Raw genomic sequence first — 20054 nt, forward strand, 5'->3', positions numbered from 1 at the left:
GGGCTTATAACCAGGAGGTTCCCGTTTCAAATCCTACCTCAGCCACTGACTCATTGTGTGACCCTGAGCAAGTCACTTAACCTCCTTGTGCTCCGTCTTTCGGGTGAGACGTAATTGTAAGTGACTCTGCAGCTGATGCATAGTTCACACACCCTAGTCTCTGTAAGTCGCCTTGGATAAAGGCGTCTGCTAAATAAACAAATAATAATAAATAAACAAATAATAATTACATTGTAACTGCAGTTTAAGATCACTAGATTAGATTGTACTGGAATTACATTGTGACTGTGTTCCTGATTATCAGGACGGTCCAATCCTGGTCCTTGAGGGCCGGTATCCCTCCTAGTTTTTGAGAACATAAGAAAGTTTACAAACGAGAGGAGGCCATTCAGCCCATCTTGCTCGTTTGGTTGTTAGTAGCTTATTGATCCCAGAATCTCATCAAGCAGCTTCTTGAAGGATCCCAGGGTGTCAGCTTCAACAACATTACTGGGGAGTTGGTTCCAGACCCTCACAATTCTCTGTGTAAAAAAGTGTCTTCTATTTTCTGTTCTGAATGCCCCTTTATCTAATCTCCATTTGTGACCCCTGGTCCTTGTTTCTTTTTTCAGGTCAAAAAAGTCCCCTGGGTCAACATTGTCTATACCTTTTAGGATTTTGAATGTTTGAATCAGATCGCCGCGTAGTCTTCTTTGTTCAAGACTGAATAGATTCAATTCTTTTAGCCTGTCTGCATACGACATGCCTTTTAAACCCAGGATAATTCTAGTCACTCTTCTTTGCACTCTTTCTAGAGCAGCAATATACTTTTTGTAACGAGGTGACCAGAACTGAGCACAATATTCTAGGTGAGGTCTTACTAATGCATTGTAAAGTTTTAACATTACTTCTCTTGATTTAAATTCAACACTTCTCACAATATATCCGAGCATCTTGTTGGCCTTTTTCTATAGCTTCCCCACATTGTCTAGATGAAGACATTTCTTAGCCAACATAAACTCCTAGGTCTTTTTCATAGATTCCTTCTTCAATTTCAGTATCTCCCATATGATATTTATAATGCACATTTGTATTGCCTGCATGCAATACTTTACACTTTTCTCTATTAAATGTCATTTGCCATGTGTCTGCCAGTTCTGAATGCTGTCTAGATCATTTTGAATGACCTTTGCTGCTGCAACAGTGTTTGCCACTCCTCCTATTTTTGTGTCATCTGCAAATTTAACAAGTTTGCTTACTATACCAGAATCTATATCATTAATGTAGATTAGGAATAGCAGAGGACCTAATACTGATCCCTGTGGTACTCCACTGGTTACCTCGCTCCATTTTGAGGTTTCTCCTCTAATCAGTACTTTCTGTTTTCTACATGTTAACCACTCCCTAATCCATGTGCATGCATTTCCTTGAATCACTACTGTGTTCAGTTTGAGAATTAATCTTTTATGCAGGTGCAGGACTTTGTCAAAAGCTTTCTGGAAATCTAAATAAACCATGTTGTATGCTTTGCAATCATCCATTGTCGTTGTTGCATTCTCAAAAAAATCAAGCAGGTTAATTAGACACGATCTCCCTTTCCTAAAACCATGCTGACTGTCTCCCAGGATATTGTTACCATATAGGTAATTTTCAATTTTGGATCTTATTATAGTTTCCATAAGTTTATATATAATAGAAGTCGGGCTTATTGGTCTGTAGTTACCTGGTTCGGTTTTGTCTCCCTTTTTGTGGATCGGTATTACGTTTGCAATCCTCCAGTCTGTCGGTACAACCCCTGTGTCAAGAGACTGTTGCATGATCTTGTTTAGCGGTTTGTAAATAACTTCTTTCATTTCTTTGAGTACTATTGGGAGGATCACATCCGGCCCAGGGGATTTGTTTATTTTAAGAGCTCCTACTCCCTTTAACACTTCTGCCTCTGTTATGCTAAAGTTAATTAAAACTGGATAGGAACAGGTCGACATGTGGGGCATGTTGTCCGTATCCTTCTTTGTAAAAACTTGTGAAATGTAATTAATTAATTGTGTACAGTTGGAACAAAAACCAGGAGGGTCACCAGCCCTCCAGGACCAGGATTGGACCCCCCTGCTGTATATGAATGGCAAGTCGGAAATAATAGCTTATCAAAACTTCAGAAGCAGGATATGTTAAAGATACCACACAGAAAATAAACACTTCAAGTATTAGTCACTTTGTAAACTGCTGGAATTCTAGTACAGTCTAGTCTAGTGATCTCAAACTGCAGTTACAATGTAATTCCAGTACAGTCTAGTCTAGTGATCTCAAACTGCAGTTACAATGTAATTCCAGTACAGTCTAGTCTAGTGATCTCAAACTGCAGTTACAATGTAATTCCAGTACAGTCTAGTCTAGTGATCTCAAACTGCAGTTACAATGTAATTCCAGTACAGTCTAGTCTAGTGATCTTAAACTGCAGTTACAATGCAATTCTAGTACAGTCCAGTCTAGTGATCTTAAACTGCAGTTAAATGTAATTCTAGTACAGTCTAGACAAGCGATCTTAAACTGCATTTACAATGCAATTCAAGTACAGTCCAGTCTAGTGATCTCAAACTGCATCTTACCCATTGCTAAATATCAACATAACAGCCAGACAAAATTGTATTTGAGTTCAATTCTCTGATGAAATATATTGATAAAAAGTATATAAACAAATAATGGTTGTGTACAGCAGCACCCAACATGATTCTGAGAGTTTTCTGAAGTTTCAATAAGCTCTCTCGCCCCCTAAGAGAAAGGGTGCTCCCTCCAGTCCAGGACAGGCTTGAGGCATGGAGACTGAACTGTTCCCTCCCTCCCTCACCCCCCTAAGAGAAAGGGTGCTCCCTCCAGTCCAGGGCAGGCCCTTAGAAATAACATTTTCCTTTCTTTTCTCTTTTAGTTCTCACGCAGTCTCTGGCACATTTTTTCCCACGTATCTAAGACGTGAATCTTAGACTCTTTGGTCCCGTGATGTCAGTGCAGGAAGCCAGCCCCTCCTCTTTGTTAGTGTGACAGGGAAACACATGCTTCTTTTGGCTCACCGACACACACTCGGGATGTTGGGATAACCTCTGATGTCATCTCAGACTTTTCTGAACAACAATATCAGGAAACGACATTGTTCTTAAACAGGAAGTGCTGCTGCGTTTGAGAATCGCCTCCCGTCCTTACAAACCCCAAAAACAATCAGACCCTCAGACTTCAAAGACAAACTGAACTCGCAAATTAAAGGGCTACTTCAGGACCAAGGGTTTTATTTCATTTACAATTTCCTGGGATTTATCAGTGTATTGAAAAAAAAAATGATAAAAAATGATAACGTGAAAATACATTTTCCAGTTCTCCAGGTAAACTTCAGAGGTGTAACACTCTCAGGAGGTGCTTGGGTGGGGCAGTTTGAAGATTTCCATTACACGAGAGTAGATGTTAAAACTTCATGCTGATTTGAACTCGGCTCTCGATAAGATAAGCACCAACTAAGACGTAGCTTTACAGTAAACTAATGTGTCTCCATCCATTTGTGCTTCCTTCCATATGATGATGTAGATATCCTTCTGTCCGGTATTGATGGCTAAAGTGTAATACTGACTCCAGGGATCAGCTTATTGCCTCCCTGGCGCATCAGCACACACAACGGCTGCGATGCTGGCTCCGGGGATCAACCACAGTGCGGTCTCCCCAGCGCATCAGCATGACAACCGTCTGGATTGAGCTAAGTAGGGTACATCTCTGGTGTCTTCAAGTGGGCTCCTTCCATCCTCGGTGTTTCGTTGACTAGCCCACGACACCTCAAGAGGGCTCGACGGTGATTCTGGCGTCCCAGCATCACCCCCCTCCGTCCCCCACTCAACTCAGCCCAGCTTACTTACCCGTACATCAGTGTTTCTTTCTTTCTATTGTGCTTGAGATCCCCAGCCAGAATCTTTCCGTCTCAACCACAGCCAGTTGCTGCTCCTCTCTGCTGCTTCAGATAAGTTCTTCACTGTGCGACGCAACTCTTGGCCACAGAATCCGACGTCTCTGAGAAACTGGGTTGTAGAGTGTGCCACAAATCCTTGACAACCCACCTCCACTGGGTAAACCTGGACTCTCCATCCTCGCTGTTCCGCTTCAGTGGCTAGTTAAGCATACCGCAGTTTCTTCCTCTCATACGCCTCATCTACAGCATCCTCCCATGGCACTGTTAACTCTACCAGGTGAACAAGGCGTGCTGATCCAGACCACAAGATAATATCTTGTCGAAGGTTAGTGGTAGCAATCTCAGGTGGAAAGATAAGCCATTGACCAACATCTGCCAGCATTTGCCAGTCTCTAGCAGCTTCCAGTTGTCCTGGGCGAGGATTGGTTTTAACACCTTTTCTTTGTGGTTGCTCTCCTGGGCGGAGGAAAGTTGTCTTTTGTGTGTAATGTTTTGATGGAACAGGTGGCAACTTATTGGTCATGTTATGCTTGTCTTCCAATGCTAACATCGCAGCACCTGGTCATGGCACCAAGTAAACCGTCCTTGGCTAAGAGCCACCTTACATCCTGTCAAAATGTGCCTTAATGTTGCAGGTGGTGAACACAAAGGGCACGAGGGATCCTCTCCTACCCAGATGTTTAGGTTCTGTGATGATGGGAGAACATCATATGTTGACCTGATGAGGAAACTGATCCTGCTCTGATCCATTGACCATAGGTCTTGCCAGCCAATCTTGTGTTGTTCCACAGTCTCCCATCTCATCCATTCTCCCTGCTTGGCCTGGGAAATGGCCTTTATGCACCTCATCCTCTCCTCCTGCTTTTTCACCTCGTTGACTACCAGCTTCCTCCGTTGAGCTGGGGCTGCCTTGTGCCATGTAGGAGGAGCTGAACTGAGACCAAGACCCCCTCTTCCATGCTGAACTTGCCCCATGATATCACCAATTCGAAGGGCAGCCTTTGCATTCTCCACAGCTTTCTTTGCCACCCACTTTCTTCCAGTTTTCAACATAGGTGCTGCCTCCCTTACGCATTTGTCGCGTGACTCTACTAATGTCATTTCCAGTCAGACCTTGGCACACTTAAAATCCTCGGTTAGAGCGGAGACTGGTAGCTGCAGTATTCTGTTACCATAAAGTCCCACTCTGCTGAGGCAGCGTGGAACTCCCAACCATTTCCTGATGTATGAACTGATTAAAGCTTCCAGCTTCTCTACTGTTGTCAAAGAAACCTCGTACACAGTCAGTGGCCACAGCAACCTCGGCAGTTGACCAATCTGAAAGCACCAGAGTTTTAGTTTGCTGGTAAAGCACTGCTGTCTATGCTCTTCAACCCTTCCACTGCTTGTTGTCTAACTTCTCCCAACTTCTCCTTTAGATCCCCATCGTACCATCTCCCAAGACTCTTCACTGGCTTCTCAGGCACTGTTGGTATTGCCTCACCATTAATGAAGAACCTTTTATCTACTACTTTACCTTTAATTATAGAGATGCTCCTTGATTTAGTGGGCTTGAATTGCATTCGTGCCCATTCTTTATTGGTTAATTTGCCCAATAATCGATTAGTGCAGGCTATTGTTGTAGTCATGGTTGTCATGTCATCCATGTATGCTCGAATTGGTGGTAGTCGCATTCCAGAAGCCAAGCGCTCTCCTCCCACTACCCATTTTGATGCCCTAATGATTACTTCCATTGCCATGGTAAAAGCCAGTGGAGAAGTACAGGGGTGCTGTGCATATGCTGTGCAATGAGAAATTCTGCTAGTTTCATGAATCTTATGAGCTGTGTGTACCATGCCCTGTGCCTTTTTACATTGCTTGGGAACACAAACGATAAACTATAAAAGGTATTTGATTCAAGTGTATCCAGCAGAACGGTACTTTTTAAAGAAGTTGAAAACTGCATCAAACTTTGTCTGTTTACCAGTGTCAGTTCAGGGTCAGAGCGATATTTTTTGGTCCTGCGCCACCTTAAAACTTGGGCACATAGCACAACGAGCCAGAAGAGACTTGCTCTTGCACGTACACAGTAACATTCTGGACGCGCTAGATGTCCATTTCCTAATAAAAAATGAATCAGCATGACACCAGACTGCAAGTCAGCCTTTGGAGCCTCTTGCTGTCGTTGTCTACAATGACTACAAATAAAATACAACTGCTCAGCCTGTTACACAAGGGAACAAGACATTTCTAAATTGCAGTACTTTAGCAGATCATGACATTATACGCTACTTTATGGTTTGTTTGCTCCAAGCATTTTATTGTAAGCAAGTTGTAAACGTTACAGGAGGGACTGTGATTAAAGCATTTTTCTTAAATAGATAAACGTATTGATTAACATGTTTTAACATAATAGCAACCTAATGCATGGCTTCCATCATATACAGGGGTAACAGTTTTATTCAGTGGCTTTCAGCACCCCCACTATAAACACTCTTTCAGTGCCACTGAACACTCTGGGATGGTCTGAGAAGCAGCTCACCTGCGTGTCTTCTCTTTGAATGCATGGATCCACCGAATGTAAAGTTATGGCTTTTCTTGATTTAAATCAGAATTTTTGCACGCTTGAGGGGGACACACTCTCAATTCTAAACTTGGGGGTTCATAATACGCAGTGGCTTGCCGCTGGAGTCCGCGCTCGGGTAAAAGAAGGGGTACAGCGCCTCTTCGAACTGCGCCTCGATGAAAGTGTGGAGGTGCCTCATATCCACAGCGCTGTAAAAAGACAGCTGCCCACCCTCGTAATCCAGGTAAATACCCACCAGTGAACAGTCCTGGTGTCCGAAGGTCCAGTACCCATTCTCAGGGCTCAGAATCACCCACCCCTCTCTCCCTGCTGTCTCCATGGCGACACCAATGTCCCAATCTGGGTGACCCCCAACGTCCACCTCCCAGTAGTGTCTTCCGGAGGTGAACCCCTCACTGGCCAGCACACAGGCGCAGATATCGAATCGAGTTTCCTGATTGGTCGGCTCGGGTGTCAGCAGTTGCTGGGGGGTGTAGCTGTAGCGGGCAGATGTGAGGTCATCTGAGAGGGTCAGGTGAGGGCTAGCGGAGGCGGGGTCAAGGGTCACAGTGCAGGGAGCTGGGGAGAGAATTGGTGAGCTGTTAAAGTAGAAATTACATGTTCATCTTCAACTCGAAATCGATCAGATCATTGAAATGGGGCTTGTTTAGAGTAACTTTTAAAGATGTAACTGTAGTGCAGTAAAACCTGTCTCTACAAACAGTCATTCTGTAGAATTCAGCATCATGTTTGGGTCCCGACAAAATCCCTACTGTAATGAATGGTGTGATCCCCTCTACAATCCAGAACATCTGGAATTCAGAATGATTTGTAAATTGTCTTTTCTAAGTTTATATTCAAGTATGTTGGGTAAATACACACATGCCAGCATGTTATGGGACCGAAAAATCCATGTTTACATAATGGAAAATGTATAATACTAGAGTTACAGGCATAACTGGACAGTACTTCTACTGTAGTTCTAGTTTGTCATTTATACTTGTATTATATTTTGGGTGCATTTTTAGATTTTACAGCACCTCTGTAAACCAGCACACTGTATAATCTGGCACTATTTTCCAGTCCCAATGCTGGATGAGACAGGCTTTACTGTAATGTTCAGCAAAGGAGATCAGGTTTTATTGTTATTATACATTTTTATTAGCTTGTAAAAATCTTCCTATAATTAGGATAGGTAGCTTGAAATTTCTTTTTCGTAATTCTTATTGTACTGTCTCCTTCCCTTGTATGATGTCTACAGTCATTCTGAGAGCTTCTCATTGCAATCACTGATCATTCTGAGAGCTTCTCATTGCAATCACTGATCATTCTGAGAGCTTCTCATTACAATCACTGATCATTCTGAGAGCTTTCTACTGCAATCACTGATCATTCTGAGCTTCTCATTACAATCACTGATCATTCCGAGAGCTTCTTATTGCAATGACTGATCATTCCGAGAGCTTCTTATTGCAATCACTGATCATTCTGAGAGCTTCCTATTGCAATCACTGATCATTCTGAGAGCTTCCTATTGCAATCACTGATCATTCCGAGAGCTTCTTATTGCAATCACTGATCATTCTGAGAGCTTCTCATTGCAATCGCTGATCATTCTGAGAGCTTCTCATTGCAATCACTGATCATTCTCAGAGCTTCTTATTGCAATCACTGATCATTCTGCGAGCTTCTCATTGCAATCACAGATCATTCTGAGAGCTTCTTTTTGCAATCACTGATCATTCTGAGCTTCTCATTGCAATGACTGATCATTCTGAGAGCTTCTCATTGCAATCACTGATCATTCTCAGAGCTTCTTATTGCAATCACTGATCATTCTGCGAGCTTCTCATTGCAATCACAGATCATTCTGAGAGCTTCTTTTTGCAATCACTGATCATTCTGAGCTTCTCATTGCAATCACTGATCATTCTGCGAGCTTCTCATTGCAATCACAGATCATTCTGAGAGCTTCTTATTGCAATCACTGATTATTCTGAGCTTCTTATTGCAATGACTATGCAGAGTAAGTGGGGCTGGCAGAGTTGAAAGGTCACACTGTCACATGATTTGAATGGAATGAGTAAGGCTGTTCAGTGCCTGGCAGTTAGGATTCTCCAGACAAGCTCAAAGCCAGGGAAAGGCAGATTTAGAGAGGAAATGATAGCCACTCCATATCAGAACCAGAACCACTCTGAATGATTGCAAACACCTTAATAGAGTGAAGAGGGAAATGTAAATTCTCCCTGCAGCTCAAAGCCAGGTAAGGCAGATTCAAATTGATACAAACTCAATATTGGAGGAGCAACAGGACCCTGAAACCCTCAGAACATGTGGAATAGTAAAGGGAATGTAAAGAGTATTTTAAATGAGACTTGAAGCTCCCCTGTAATGATCAGTTAGCACACCTCCATGTGATGTGTGCCCTAGTGAATGTAGCTACAGTGCTGGGGTTGCACGCTGGCTTGTTCAATGCTGTTTTGTAAATGAACCCAGGAAGACAGCAGCTGTGCTGGGGGAGGAGGGTTTTACAGTTCTCTTGCGGTTAACCCTTTCCTCTCCGCTGAGTCAGACTGAAACTACACAGGATGTACAATACAGACGAGCCACACAGGTGCACAGAGCTCAGCTACTGTAGCTAAACTGCTCTCTGATTATATATAGACACAGCGCTTTTTCAGACCTGTGCACAACTTTCGCCACTATAAGCAGCTACAATGAACTTCTGCTTAATGTTTAGTTTTTTCCAAACCCCATTCTGAGTGATTCTATGAACTAATCCATGGTGTGTAGGGTTATGTTATAATAAGAGACACCCTACACACCACGGATTATTATAAATCACAAAAATGAAGATGGTTTAACTGCTATTAAACATACACAGGATGACATCACTGTACACAGGATAATAAGTGGCACTGAATATATATATATATATATATATATATATATATATATATATATATATATATATATATATACACTGTATATATACAGCTCTGGCCAAAGGTTTTGCATCACGTATCATTTTAGGTTTGAGACATACTGTAAATTAAAAAAGAAAAACAAAAAACATAATTTAGATCTTGTATTTAATGTAATCAGAGAAGCTATAAAATGATATTGCAACAGTCATAACAGAAGTACAGTATTCCATGTTAGACTTCAAAATGGCACAATTTTCAATTTTTTTGGTAAGTAAATGGAAAACTACAAAGTAGTATGTAATTCAATTGACTTTATGAAGCAAAATGTGTTAATTCTATAGGGTGATGCAAAACTTTAGGCATTAAGTTATTGCTGGCTCTGTGAGAGTGTCTGTGTAACTGTTTGTGTGTGTGTGTGTGTGTGTGTGTGTGTGTGTGTTTGTGTGTGTGTGTGTGTGTGTGTGTGTGTGTGTGTGTGTTTGTGTATCTGGGCGGATGCTGTTTATCAGGCATTCAGCCTCGAAACCACAGCTCAGATTAAAACAGACCGATCTTTATCGGAGGCCTGGCTTGCACACAGAGTCTAGCGTGGGTGTGCAGGGGTTAACTCCGAGACGCACAGGCAGCACGCTCTGAGGTTTCAGAAACACACCTGCATTGCTGCACCTCAGCACAAGCAAACAACAAGCACGTGATAATACAAATATTAACAAGCTAGAATTTCCACTTCTTACCTCTTATTATCATGAGCAGCATTATCACTGCCCCCCTTTAAAGAAGCGCGGACCATCTTTAAAATCCATTCCATCACCTCTTATTATCATGAGCAGCATTATCACTGCCCCCCTTTAAAGACACGCTGACCATCTTTAAAATCCATTCCCTCACCTCTTATTATCATGAGCAGCATTATCACTGCCCCCCTTTAAAGACACGCTGACCATCTTTAAAATCCATTCCCTCACCTCTTATTAGCTTTAGAAACATTATCACTGCCCTGCTTAAAGGAGTGCTAGCCTTCTTTAAAATCCAATCTCATACCTTATTAGTTTTATTAACATTACAACTGGCTCTTCCCTTTACAATCAGTACTAACCATCTTTAAAATCCATTATTTTATCTCTTACCAGCATATTAACATTATCACTGGTCCCACTTTTAATTGAGTGCTAACTAAGGCGTCTTTAAAATGAACGAGAGGCCATTCAGCCCATCAGAACTTGTCCTATTCCTAGTAGCTGACTGATCTCAAACTTTGTCATGTCTTAAAGGATGCCAGCAATTCTGCCTCAACAACATGGCTAGGCAGCCCATTCCACACTCTCGCCATTCAGTGTCAAGAAGTGTCTCCTTCCCTCTGTCTAAAGCCCATGTAATATCAGGCAACTTTCAGGCAAAAATGTCCCCTAGTAAAAGCACAGAAAAGTGCAATAAAGCACAGTGAAAGCATGGTAAAGCACAGCAAGGTGTAATAAAGCACAGTGAAAGCATGGTAAAGCACAACACAGTGTAATAAAGCACAGTGAAAGCATAGTAAAGCACAGAAAAGTGAAATAAAGCACAGTGAAAGCATAGTAAAGCACAGAAAAGTGTAATAAAGCACAGTGAAAGCATAGTAAAGCACAACACAGTGTAATAAATCACAGTGAAAGCATGGTAAAGCACAACACAGTGTAATAAAGCACAGTGAAAGCATGGTAAATCACAGCAACGTGGAATAAAGCACAGTGAAAGCATGGTAAAGCACAGCAAAGTGTAATAAAGCATAGTGAAAGCATGGTAAAGCACAACACAGTGTAATAAAACACAGTGAAAGCATGGTAAAGCACAGCAAGGTGTAATAAATCACAGTGAAAGCATGGTAAAGCACAACACAGTGTAATAAAGCATAGTGAAAGCATGGTAAAGCACAACACAGTGTAATAAAACACAGTGAAAGCATGGTAAAGCACAACACAGTGTAATAAAACACAGTGAAAGCATGGTAAAGCACAGCAAGGTGTAATAAAGCACAGTGAAAGCATGGTAAAGCACAGCAAGGTGTAATAAAGCACAGTGAAAGCATGGTAAAGCACAACAAGGTGTAATAAATCACAGTGAAAGCATGGTAAAGCACAGCAAGGTGTAATAAACCACAGTGAAAGCATGGTAAAGCACAGCAAGGTGTAATAAAGCACAGTGAAAGCATGGTAAAGCACAGCAAGGTGTAATAAACCACAGTGAAAGCATGGTAAAGCACAGCAAGGTGTAATAAATCACAGTGAAAGCATGGTAAAGCACAGCAAGGTGTAATGAAGCACAGTGAAAGCATGGTAAAGTTTCCCATAGTAAAAGCATAGCAAAGTTAAAGCACAGTGAAAGCATGGAAAAGCATAGGAACGTGTAATAAAGCACAGCAACAGCATAGTGAAGCATAGGTGAGAATCGTAAACAATAGCAAGGTATGGTAAAGCATATTAAGAAACACGGCAAACCAGGGTAAACTATTGGTGAATGCATATTATAGCTGTCGGAACAGCATGGTAGAAAACTGCAGAAACACAATGATAAACTCTGCCAGGGGCCTGGAGCCTCACTGCCTGCAGCACCTGGTTTGATGATGGCTCTCAGCTTCTTCCACAGCGTGTACTGCAGAGGACCCTGGTACAGCCCCCGGTGCAGCTGCTCTGAGACAGCCTCGGGCTCCCTCACTCCCCGCTTCAGCCTGGGAGAGAGGAGGAGAGGCACAGCTTAACATGCGCTAGTCTTGGTTCTGAAGAAACCACACATCGAGAGTTCATACGTGAATCTGTTGGTCTCAGAGTGTCTCCAGCAGCCACGGAGAGAGGGAGAGAAAGAGGTAGAAAGAGAGGTGGGAAAGGAGAGGGAGGGGGAGAGGATGGAGAGGGAAAAAACTGAACTCCAGTCTTACCTTTCTGTTAGTTCCTTCAGATCCTGTAGGAAAAAGATACCGGTCAAAAACACAAGAAACTGAGTCAAACAGACAAGTGTTTCAGCTAGTGCCTTCATCAGTGTGACTGAAACTGAGTCAAGCAGACAAGTGTTTCAGCTAGTGCCTTCATCAGTGTGACTGAAACTAGAAGAAACTGAGTCAAGCAGACAAGCGTTTCAGCTAGTGCCTTCATCAGTGTGACTGAAACTAGAAGAACCTGAGTCAAGCAGACAAGCGTTTCAGCTAGTGCCTTCATCAGTGTGACTGAAACTGAGTCAAGCAGACAAGTATTTCAGCTAGTGCCTTCATCAGTGTGACTGAAACTAGAAGAAACTGAGTCAAGCAGACAAGCGTTTCAGCGAGTGCCTTCATCAGTGTGACTGAAACTAGAAGAAACTGAGTCAAGCAGACAAGCGTTTCAGCTAGTGCCTTCATCAGTGTGACTGAAACTAGAAGAACCTGAGTCAAGTAGACAAGCGTTTCAGCTAGAGCCTTCATCAGTGTTACTGAAACTGAGTCAAGCAGACAAGCGTTTCAGCTAGTGCCTTCATCAGTGTTACAGAAACTGAGTCAAGCAGACAAGCATTTCAGCTAGTGCCTTCATCAGTGTTACTTAAACTAGAAGAAACTGAGTCAAGCAGACAAGCGTTTCAGCGAGTGCCTTCATCAGTGTTACAGAAACTGAGTCAAGCAGACAAGCATTTCAGCTAGTGCCTTCATCAGTGTTACTGAAACTAGAAGAACCTGAGTCAAGCAGACAAGCGTTTCAGCTAGTGCCTTCATCAGTGTGACTGAAACTAGAAGAACCTGAGTCAAGCAGACAAGCGTTTCAGCTAGAGCCTTCATCAGTGTTACTGAAACTGAGTCAAGCAGACAAGCGTTTCAGCTAGTGCCTTCATCAGTGTTACAGAAACTGAGTCAAGCAGACAAGCATTTCAGCTAGTGCCTTCATCAGTGTGACTGAAACTGAGTCAAGCAGACAAGCGTTTCAGCTAGTGCCTCCATCAGTGTTACTTAAACTAGAAGAAACTGAGTCAAACAGACAAGCGTTTCAGCTAGTGCCTTCATCAGTGTTACTGAAACTAGAAGAACCTGAGTCAAGCAGACAAGCGTTTCAGCTAGTGCCTTCATCAGTGTTACTGAAACTAGAAGAACCTGAGTCAAGCAGACAAGCGTTTCAGCTAGTGCCTTCATCAGTGTTACTGAAACTAGAAGAACCTGAGTCAAGCAGACAAGCGTTTCAGCTAGAGCCTTCATCAGTGTTACTGAAACTGAGTCAAGCAGACAAGCGTTTCAGCTAGTGCCTTCATCAGTGTTACAGAAACTGAGTCAAGCAGACAAGCATTTCAGCTAGTGCCTTCATCAGTGTGACTGAAACTGAGTCAAGCAGACAAGCGTTTCAGCTAGTGCCTCCATCAGTGTTACTTAAACTAGAAGAAACTGAGTCAAACAGACAAGCGTTTCAGCTAGTGCCTTCATCAGTGTTACTGAAACTAGAAGAACCTGAGTCAAGCAGACAAGCGTTTCAGCTAGTGCCTTCATCAGTGTTACTGAAACTAGAAGAACCTGAGTCAAGCAGACAAGCGTTTCAGCTAGTGCCTTCATCAGTGTTACTGAAACTAGAAGAACCTGAGTCAAGCAGACAAGCGTTTCAGCTAGTGCCTTCATCAGTGTTACTGAAACTAGAAGAAACTGAGTCAAGCAGACAAGCGTTTCAGCTAGTGCCTTCATCAGTGTTACTGAAACTAGAAGAACCTGAGTCAAGCAGACAAGCGTTTCAGCTAGTGCCTTCATCAGTGTTACTGAAACTAGAAGAACCTGAGTCAAGCAGACAAGCGTTTCAGCTAGAGCCTTCATCAGTGTGACTGAATCTAGAAGAAACTGAGTCAAGCAGTTCAGTTCCTCTGCAGGTATGAAGCTGTATACACACTTTCAAATCCAGCCAAAAAGCTGCTCAAAAGTTAAAAGAATCGCAATCCTTCACGCTAACAAACTTACATAAACTTCCATAATAATAATAATAAAAAAAAACAGGAAGTCACTTTCCTTAATTAGCGCTGGGGCGTCGCCCACTTCTTGCCCATCCTTCTCCAGCCCCTCCCTTGCCAGCCTGCCCTGCAGTGAGGTCACGTCCTGCTGCAGGTGGGTCACTTCCTGTTGTGCTGCGCTGAGCACCCCCTCTCTCTGCTGCTCCAGCCTGCGCAGGTCAGCCTGCAGTTGGGAGCACAGCGCCTTCTTCTCAGCCTCCAGGAACTGCAGGAGCTCCTCCACCTGGGAGCAGATCCCCCTCTCAAGAGAGGCAGCAGAGTCCTCAGGAGCAAACACACCAGCACACATGAACTGAGGGCTGTGCATGAGGAGTGTGCTGAGATTATCAACAGGTATTAAACAAATCCAGCAAGAAAAGCTGTCCTTCTGCATCGAGTGTTTTAAAAGCTGATTGGAAAATGTGCTTCTAATCAGCTTTTAAAACACACAATGCGGAAGTTAATGAATTGCCATTGATTGGTACTCAGTTGTAAAGGTGAGGGAAGGACAGCAGTTTTTGTTTGAAATCAACCCGTTAGAAGGGATTTATTTAATATCTGCTGATAAATACTTCTTAAAGGCAATTCCGAGTACCAGAATCAGCACAGCCCTAGAGAGACCAACAAGGACTTTAAATAGATTATAAGCCACATCCCCACTGGAACCTATTAGCAGCAGGTACACGGAGTGTGTGATCTCAAAGCATTTGAAACGTTTAAACCACAACAGGTTGTATAGAAACAGATTCAATATGTCAGTAATAGCTTTTCACCTGTTTTTTATTTATATTGAATTACTTCTAATATGTTTCTAAGTGTTCGGTGGCTACCTCTAATCAAGCTGAGTGAGTTTCTTGGGCACTCTTTGTATGACAGACCCCCCGACACAGCAAAGAGTGCAAGAGAATGAAATCCACTTTCAACTTGATTAGAGGGAGCTGCCCTACACTTGGATGCATGCAATCTCTTACCTCTTATTAGCTTTAGTTAATACTAACTGATGGTTAACACTATCACTGGTCTTCCCTTTGAAAGAGCATTAAGCCATCTTCAAAATCCATTCTCTTACCTCTATAGCTTTATTAACATTAATACTGGTCTTCCCTTTGAAAGAGTGCTAACCCATCTTTAAAATCCATTCTCTTACCTCTGTAGCTTTATTAACATTAATACTGGTCTTCCCTTTGAAAGAGCGCTAACCCATCTTTAAAATCCATTCTCTTACCTCTGTAGCTTTATTAACATTTATACTGGTCTTCCCTTTGAAAGAGCGCTAACCCATCTTTAAAATCCATTCTCTTACCTCTGTAGCTTTATTAACATTAATACTGGTCTTTCCTTTGAAAGAGCGCTAACCCATCTTTAAAATCCATTCTCTTACCTCTGTAGCTTTATTAACATTAATACTGGTCTTCCCTTTGAAAGAGCGTTAAGCCATCTTTAAAATCCATTCTCTTACCTCTGTAGCTTTATTAGCTTTTTTGACCTCCCCTTTCTATGATGTTTGTAGTAACTCTGAGTGGTTCTGTCTCTCGGTCCTACCTTTAGGTCATTCAGCTCTCTCTCGTGTTTCGAGTGCATAGTCCGGATTTTTTCCTTCTGTTCTTCAAACTCAGTCAGCGCCGACTCAAACCTCTCCTGAAACCACATGAACACAGGATTCAAACTCAGCACTACTCAAACCTCTCCTGAAACCACATGAACACAGGATTCAAACTCAGCACTACTCAAACCTCTCCTGAAACCACATGAACACAGGATTCAAACTCAGCACTACTCAAACCTCTCCTGAAACCACATGAACACAACATGAAGAAACAGCCCCTGCCAGTCTTGCGCTCTCTCTTGTACAGCTCACCCTGTCTATTCACGGATTAGAAGCGGTGTAACGAGACACTAATGTCACGATATGTGATGGTCCTGATGGACTACTTGAATGATGCTTAATAAGATCAAATGCTTAATAAGATAATTTATTGATGGACAATTTTTTTTATCAAAAGACAAAAATGAAATGCGTGTGTATTTATACCAAGTATTAAACACCAGTATTCATTTTTCAAGAACCACTTGGTGAACTAGAATGAGCCGTGTTGAGCTCTTGGGCTTGTCAAGACACAAAAGACACATGGCTCTATTAGGATCTGATAAACAATGTACAGCAAGTATCCCAATTCCTCAATCGCTACAACCCTACTTACTGCCATACTGTATTAACCCAGACCCCTCACCTTGCACTCTTGCAGTGCTTCTTGTATGGGTGCCATGCTGTGGTCTTTATGATCTCTGGACACAGCGCACACCACGCAGATTGCCACCTGCTCATCCTGGCAGTACACCTTCAGTCTCTCGCCATGCTTCGCACAGAACCCCGCCGGAGTGCCCCTCTCTGCTGCGCCGCTGCCCTCTGGTGGAGAGGCCGAAGCCGTGCCCCAGGAGTCCACTCGGAGCTTGCGCACGCGCTCCACGATGTTGCAGAGCAGCCGGTTGGTCCTGAGCTGGAGCTGGGGGAAGATCTCGCGGCACTGGGGGCAGGTGAAGGCCTGGCTCTGCCCCTCCGGGGCACTGCCCTCCTCCCCGCCCCGCAGCCAGTACTTACTGATGCAGCTGCGGCAGAAATTGTGCTCGCACTCCAGCCGCACGGGGTCGCAGTACAGCTCCAGGCAGATGGGACACGTCACCTCATTGGTCAGGCTCTCCGCCAGCTCCGCCTCCGGAGACGATGACATCATTATGTTGAGGACAGGCTGAAAATCTCTCAAACCTAGAAAGACAACGTTTACGATCACTAGACTGCACTAGAATTACAACAGTTTGAGATCACAAGACTAGACTGGACTAGAATTGCATTGTAACTACAGTTTAAGATCACTAGACTAGACTGGACTAGAATTGCATTGTAACTGCAGTTTAAGATCACTAGACTAGACTGTACTAGAATTGCATTGTAACTGCAGTTTAAGATCACTAGACTAGACTGGACTAGAAATACATTGTCACTACAGTTTGAGATCACTTGACTAGACTGTACTTGAATTGCATTGTAACTGCAGTTTAAGATCACTAGACTAGACTGGACTAGAAATACATTGTCACTACAGTTTGAGATCACTTGACAAGACTGTACTAGAATTGCATTGTAACTGCAGTTTAAGATCACTAGACTAGACTGGACTAGAAATACATTGTCACTACAGTTTGAGATCACTTGACTAGACTGGACTAGAATTAAGAAAATATTAATATCACTTAGAGCAACACCAATGTTTCGAATATATTGTTAAGATAAATTTAAAGATATGAATGAGGACCACGTACCTTAATTGCTGATTTCAATTCCTCTCTCTCTCTCTCTCAGTCTCAGTATGAGTCAGTTCATTTCCCGCTGTGTATTTCACAATGACAGTGACAGTGGTCCTCTAGATTTATGGTTGTTTCTGATGTTTGTTTTCAAACAGAACAGGAAATAAAGGGGCGGTTGAATTTATAACTGACTGTGTCACAAGTCTATGTTTATGCATATTTATTAATATTTATGTTTTAAATATTGTCATGTTACTATTATTAGTAGTAGTAGTATTGCTATTCATGTAGATTAATTGTGTTGCTTTTTTTGTTAAAAGTTGAGTTGATCTAAATAGACACTTCAGTGTGAATTGTTCCTGTTTTATTTCACTAGTTCATATTTATTTTATAATGTAAAAAAACAACACAGCGAATCTATGTGAACAGCAATACTACTACTACTAATACAGCTGAGCCTGTCATATCCGATCCCCTCTATTAACCGATGGACCTCCAGCTTGTGTCTTTTACACAGGCTAATACCAACTGAACAGTAAGGAGTGAATGTCCACAAATGTATTATATTGCCAAAAACAGTCCTGTTTTTATTAATGGAAATTAACACTGGGACTGCAGTCCCAAACAAAAGGTTACCAAAATAATAAACAATAATCACAGTGCAAGTGCAGGTGCTGTGTGCTGAACAGGCTGTAGTGATGTGACAGTGCAGGTGCTGTGTGCTGAACAGGCTGCAGTGATGTGACAGTGCAGGTGCTGTGTGCTGAACAGGCTGTAGTGATGGGGCAGTGCAGGTGCTGTGTGCTGAACAGGCTGTAGTGATGTGACAGTGCAGGTGCTGTGTGCTGAACAGGCTGTAGTGATGTGACAGTGCAGGTGCTGTGTGCTGAACAGGCTGTAGTGATGTGGCAGTGCAGGTGCTGTGTGCTGAACAGGCTGCAGTGATGTGACAGTGCAGGTGCTCTGTGCTGAACAGGCCGTAGTGATGTGACAGTACAGGTGCTGTGTGCTGAACAGGCTGTAGTGATGTGGCAGTGCAGGTGTTGTGTGCTGATCAGGCTGTAGTGATGTGGCAGTGCAGGTGCTCTGTGCTGAACAGGCTGTAGTGATGTGGCAGTGCAGGTGCTGAACAGGCTGTAGTGATGCGACAGTGCAGGTGCTGTGTGCTGAACAGGCTGTAGTGATGTGACAGTGCAGTTGCTGTGTGCTGAACAGGCTGTAGTGATGTGGCAGTGCAGGTGCTGAACAGGCTGTAGTGATGTGACAGTGCAGGTGCTGAACAGGCAGTAGCGATGTGGCAGTGCAGGTGCTGTGTGCTGAACAGGCTGTAGTGATGTGACAGTGCAGGTGCTGAACAGGCTGTAGTGATGTGACAGTGCAGGTGCTGTGTGCTGAACAGGCTGTATTGATGGGGCAGTGCAGGTGCTGTGTGCTGAACAGGCTGTAGTGATGGGGCAGTGCAGGTGCTGTGTGCTGAACAGGCTGTAGTGATGTGACAGTGCAGGTGCTGTGTGCTGAACAGTCTGTAGTGATGTGGCAGTGCAGGTGCTGAACAGGCTGTAGTGATGTGGCAGTGCAGGTGCTGAACAGGCTGTAGTGATGTGGCAGTGCAGGTGCTGAACAGGCTGTAGTGATGTGACAGTGCAGGTGCTCTGTGCTGAACAGGCTGTAGTGATGTGGCAGTGCAGGTGCTGAACAGGCTGTAGTGATGTGACAGTGCAGGTGCTGAACAGGCTGTAGTGATGTGACAGTGCAGGTGCTGTGTGCTGAACAGTCTGTAGTGATGTGGCAGTGCAGGTGCTGAACAGGCAGTAGCGATGTGACAGTGCAGGTGCTGTGTGCTGAACAGGCTGTAGTGATGTGACAGTGCAGTTGCTGTGTGCTGAACAGGCTGTAGTGATGTGACAGTGCAGGTGCTGTGTGCTGAACAGGCTGTAGTGATGGGGCAGTGCAGGTGCTGTGTGCTGAACAGGCTGTAGTGATGGGGCAGTGCAGGTGCTGTGTGCTGAGCAGGCTGTAGTGATGTGACAGTGCAGGTGCTGTGTGCTGAACAGGCTGTAGTGATGTGACAGTGCAGGTGCTGTGTGCTGAACAGGCTGTCGTGATGTGGCAGTGCAGGTGCTGAATAGGCTGTAGTGATGTGGCAGTGCAGGTGCTCTGTGCTGAACAGGCTGTAGTGATGTGGCAGTGAAGGTGCTGAACAGGCTGTAGTGATGTGGCAGTGCAGGTGCTGAACAGGCTGTAGTGATGTGACAGTGCAGGTGCTGTGTGCTGAACAGGCTGTAGTGATGTGGCAGTGCAGGTGCTGTGTGCTGAACAGGCTGCAGTGATGTGACAGTGCAGGTGCTGTGTGCTGAACAGGCTGTAGTGATGTGGCAGTGCAGGTGCTGAACAGGCT

General features: G+C 43.6%; 2 protein-coding genes across 2 annotated transcripts; both read right to left on the minus strand.

Moving 5' to 3' along the window:
- Window positions 1-6215: 6215 nt before the first annotated feature.
- LOC131707055 (zinc-binding protein A33-like) lies at window positions 6216-12567 on the minus strand. The gene is made up of 3 exons (XM_059009121.1): window positions 12306-12567; window positions 11983-12098; window positions 6216-7046 (listed from the first exon to the last, which is right to left on the minus strand). Exons 1-3 carry the CDS (start codon window positions 12401-12403, stop codon window positions 6550-6552), a joined length of 711 nt encoding a protein of 236 aa, XP_058865104.1. The 5' UTR covers window positions 12404-12567; the 3' UTR covers window positions 6216-6549.
- A 1417-nt stretch (window positions 12568-13984) lies between these two features.
- On the minus strand, window positions 13985-17082 carry LOC131706903 (E3 ubiquitin-protein ligase TRIM7-like). The gene is made up of 3 exons (XM_059008849.1): window positions 16585-17082; window positions 15896-15991; window positions 13985-14636 (listed from the first exon to the last, which is right to left on the minus strand). Exons 1-3 carry the CDS (start codon window positions 17080-17082, stop codon window positions 14307-14309), a joined length of 924 nt encoding a protein of 307 aa, XP_058864832.1. The 3' UTR covers window positions 13985-14306.
- Between the last annotated feature and the right edge of the window lie 2972 nt (window positions 17083-20054).

This window comes from Acipenser ruthenus, chromosome 38 (assembly GCF_902713425.1).
Source record: "Acipenser ruthenus chromosome 38, fAciRut3.2 maternal haplotype, whole genome shotgun sequence".
In the NCBI taxonomy this organism is placed as follows: Eukaryota; Metazoa; Chordata; class Actinopteri; order Acipenseriformes; family Acipenseridae; genus Acipenser; species Acipenser ruthenus.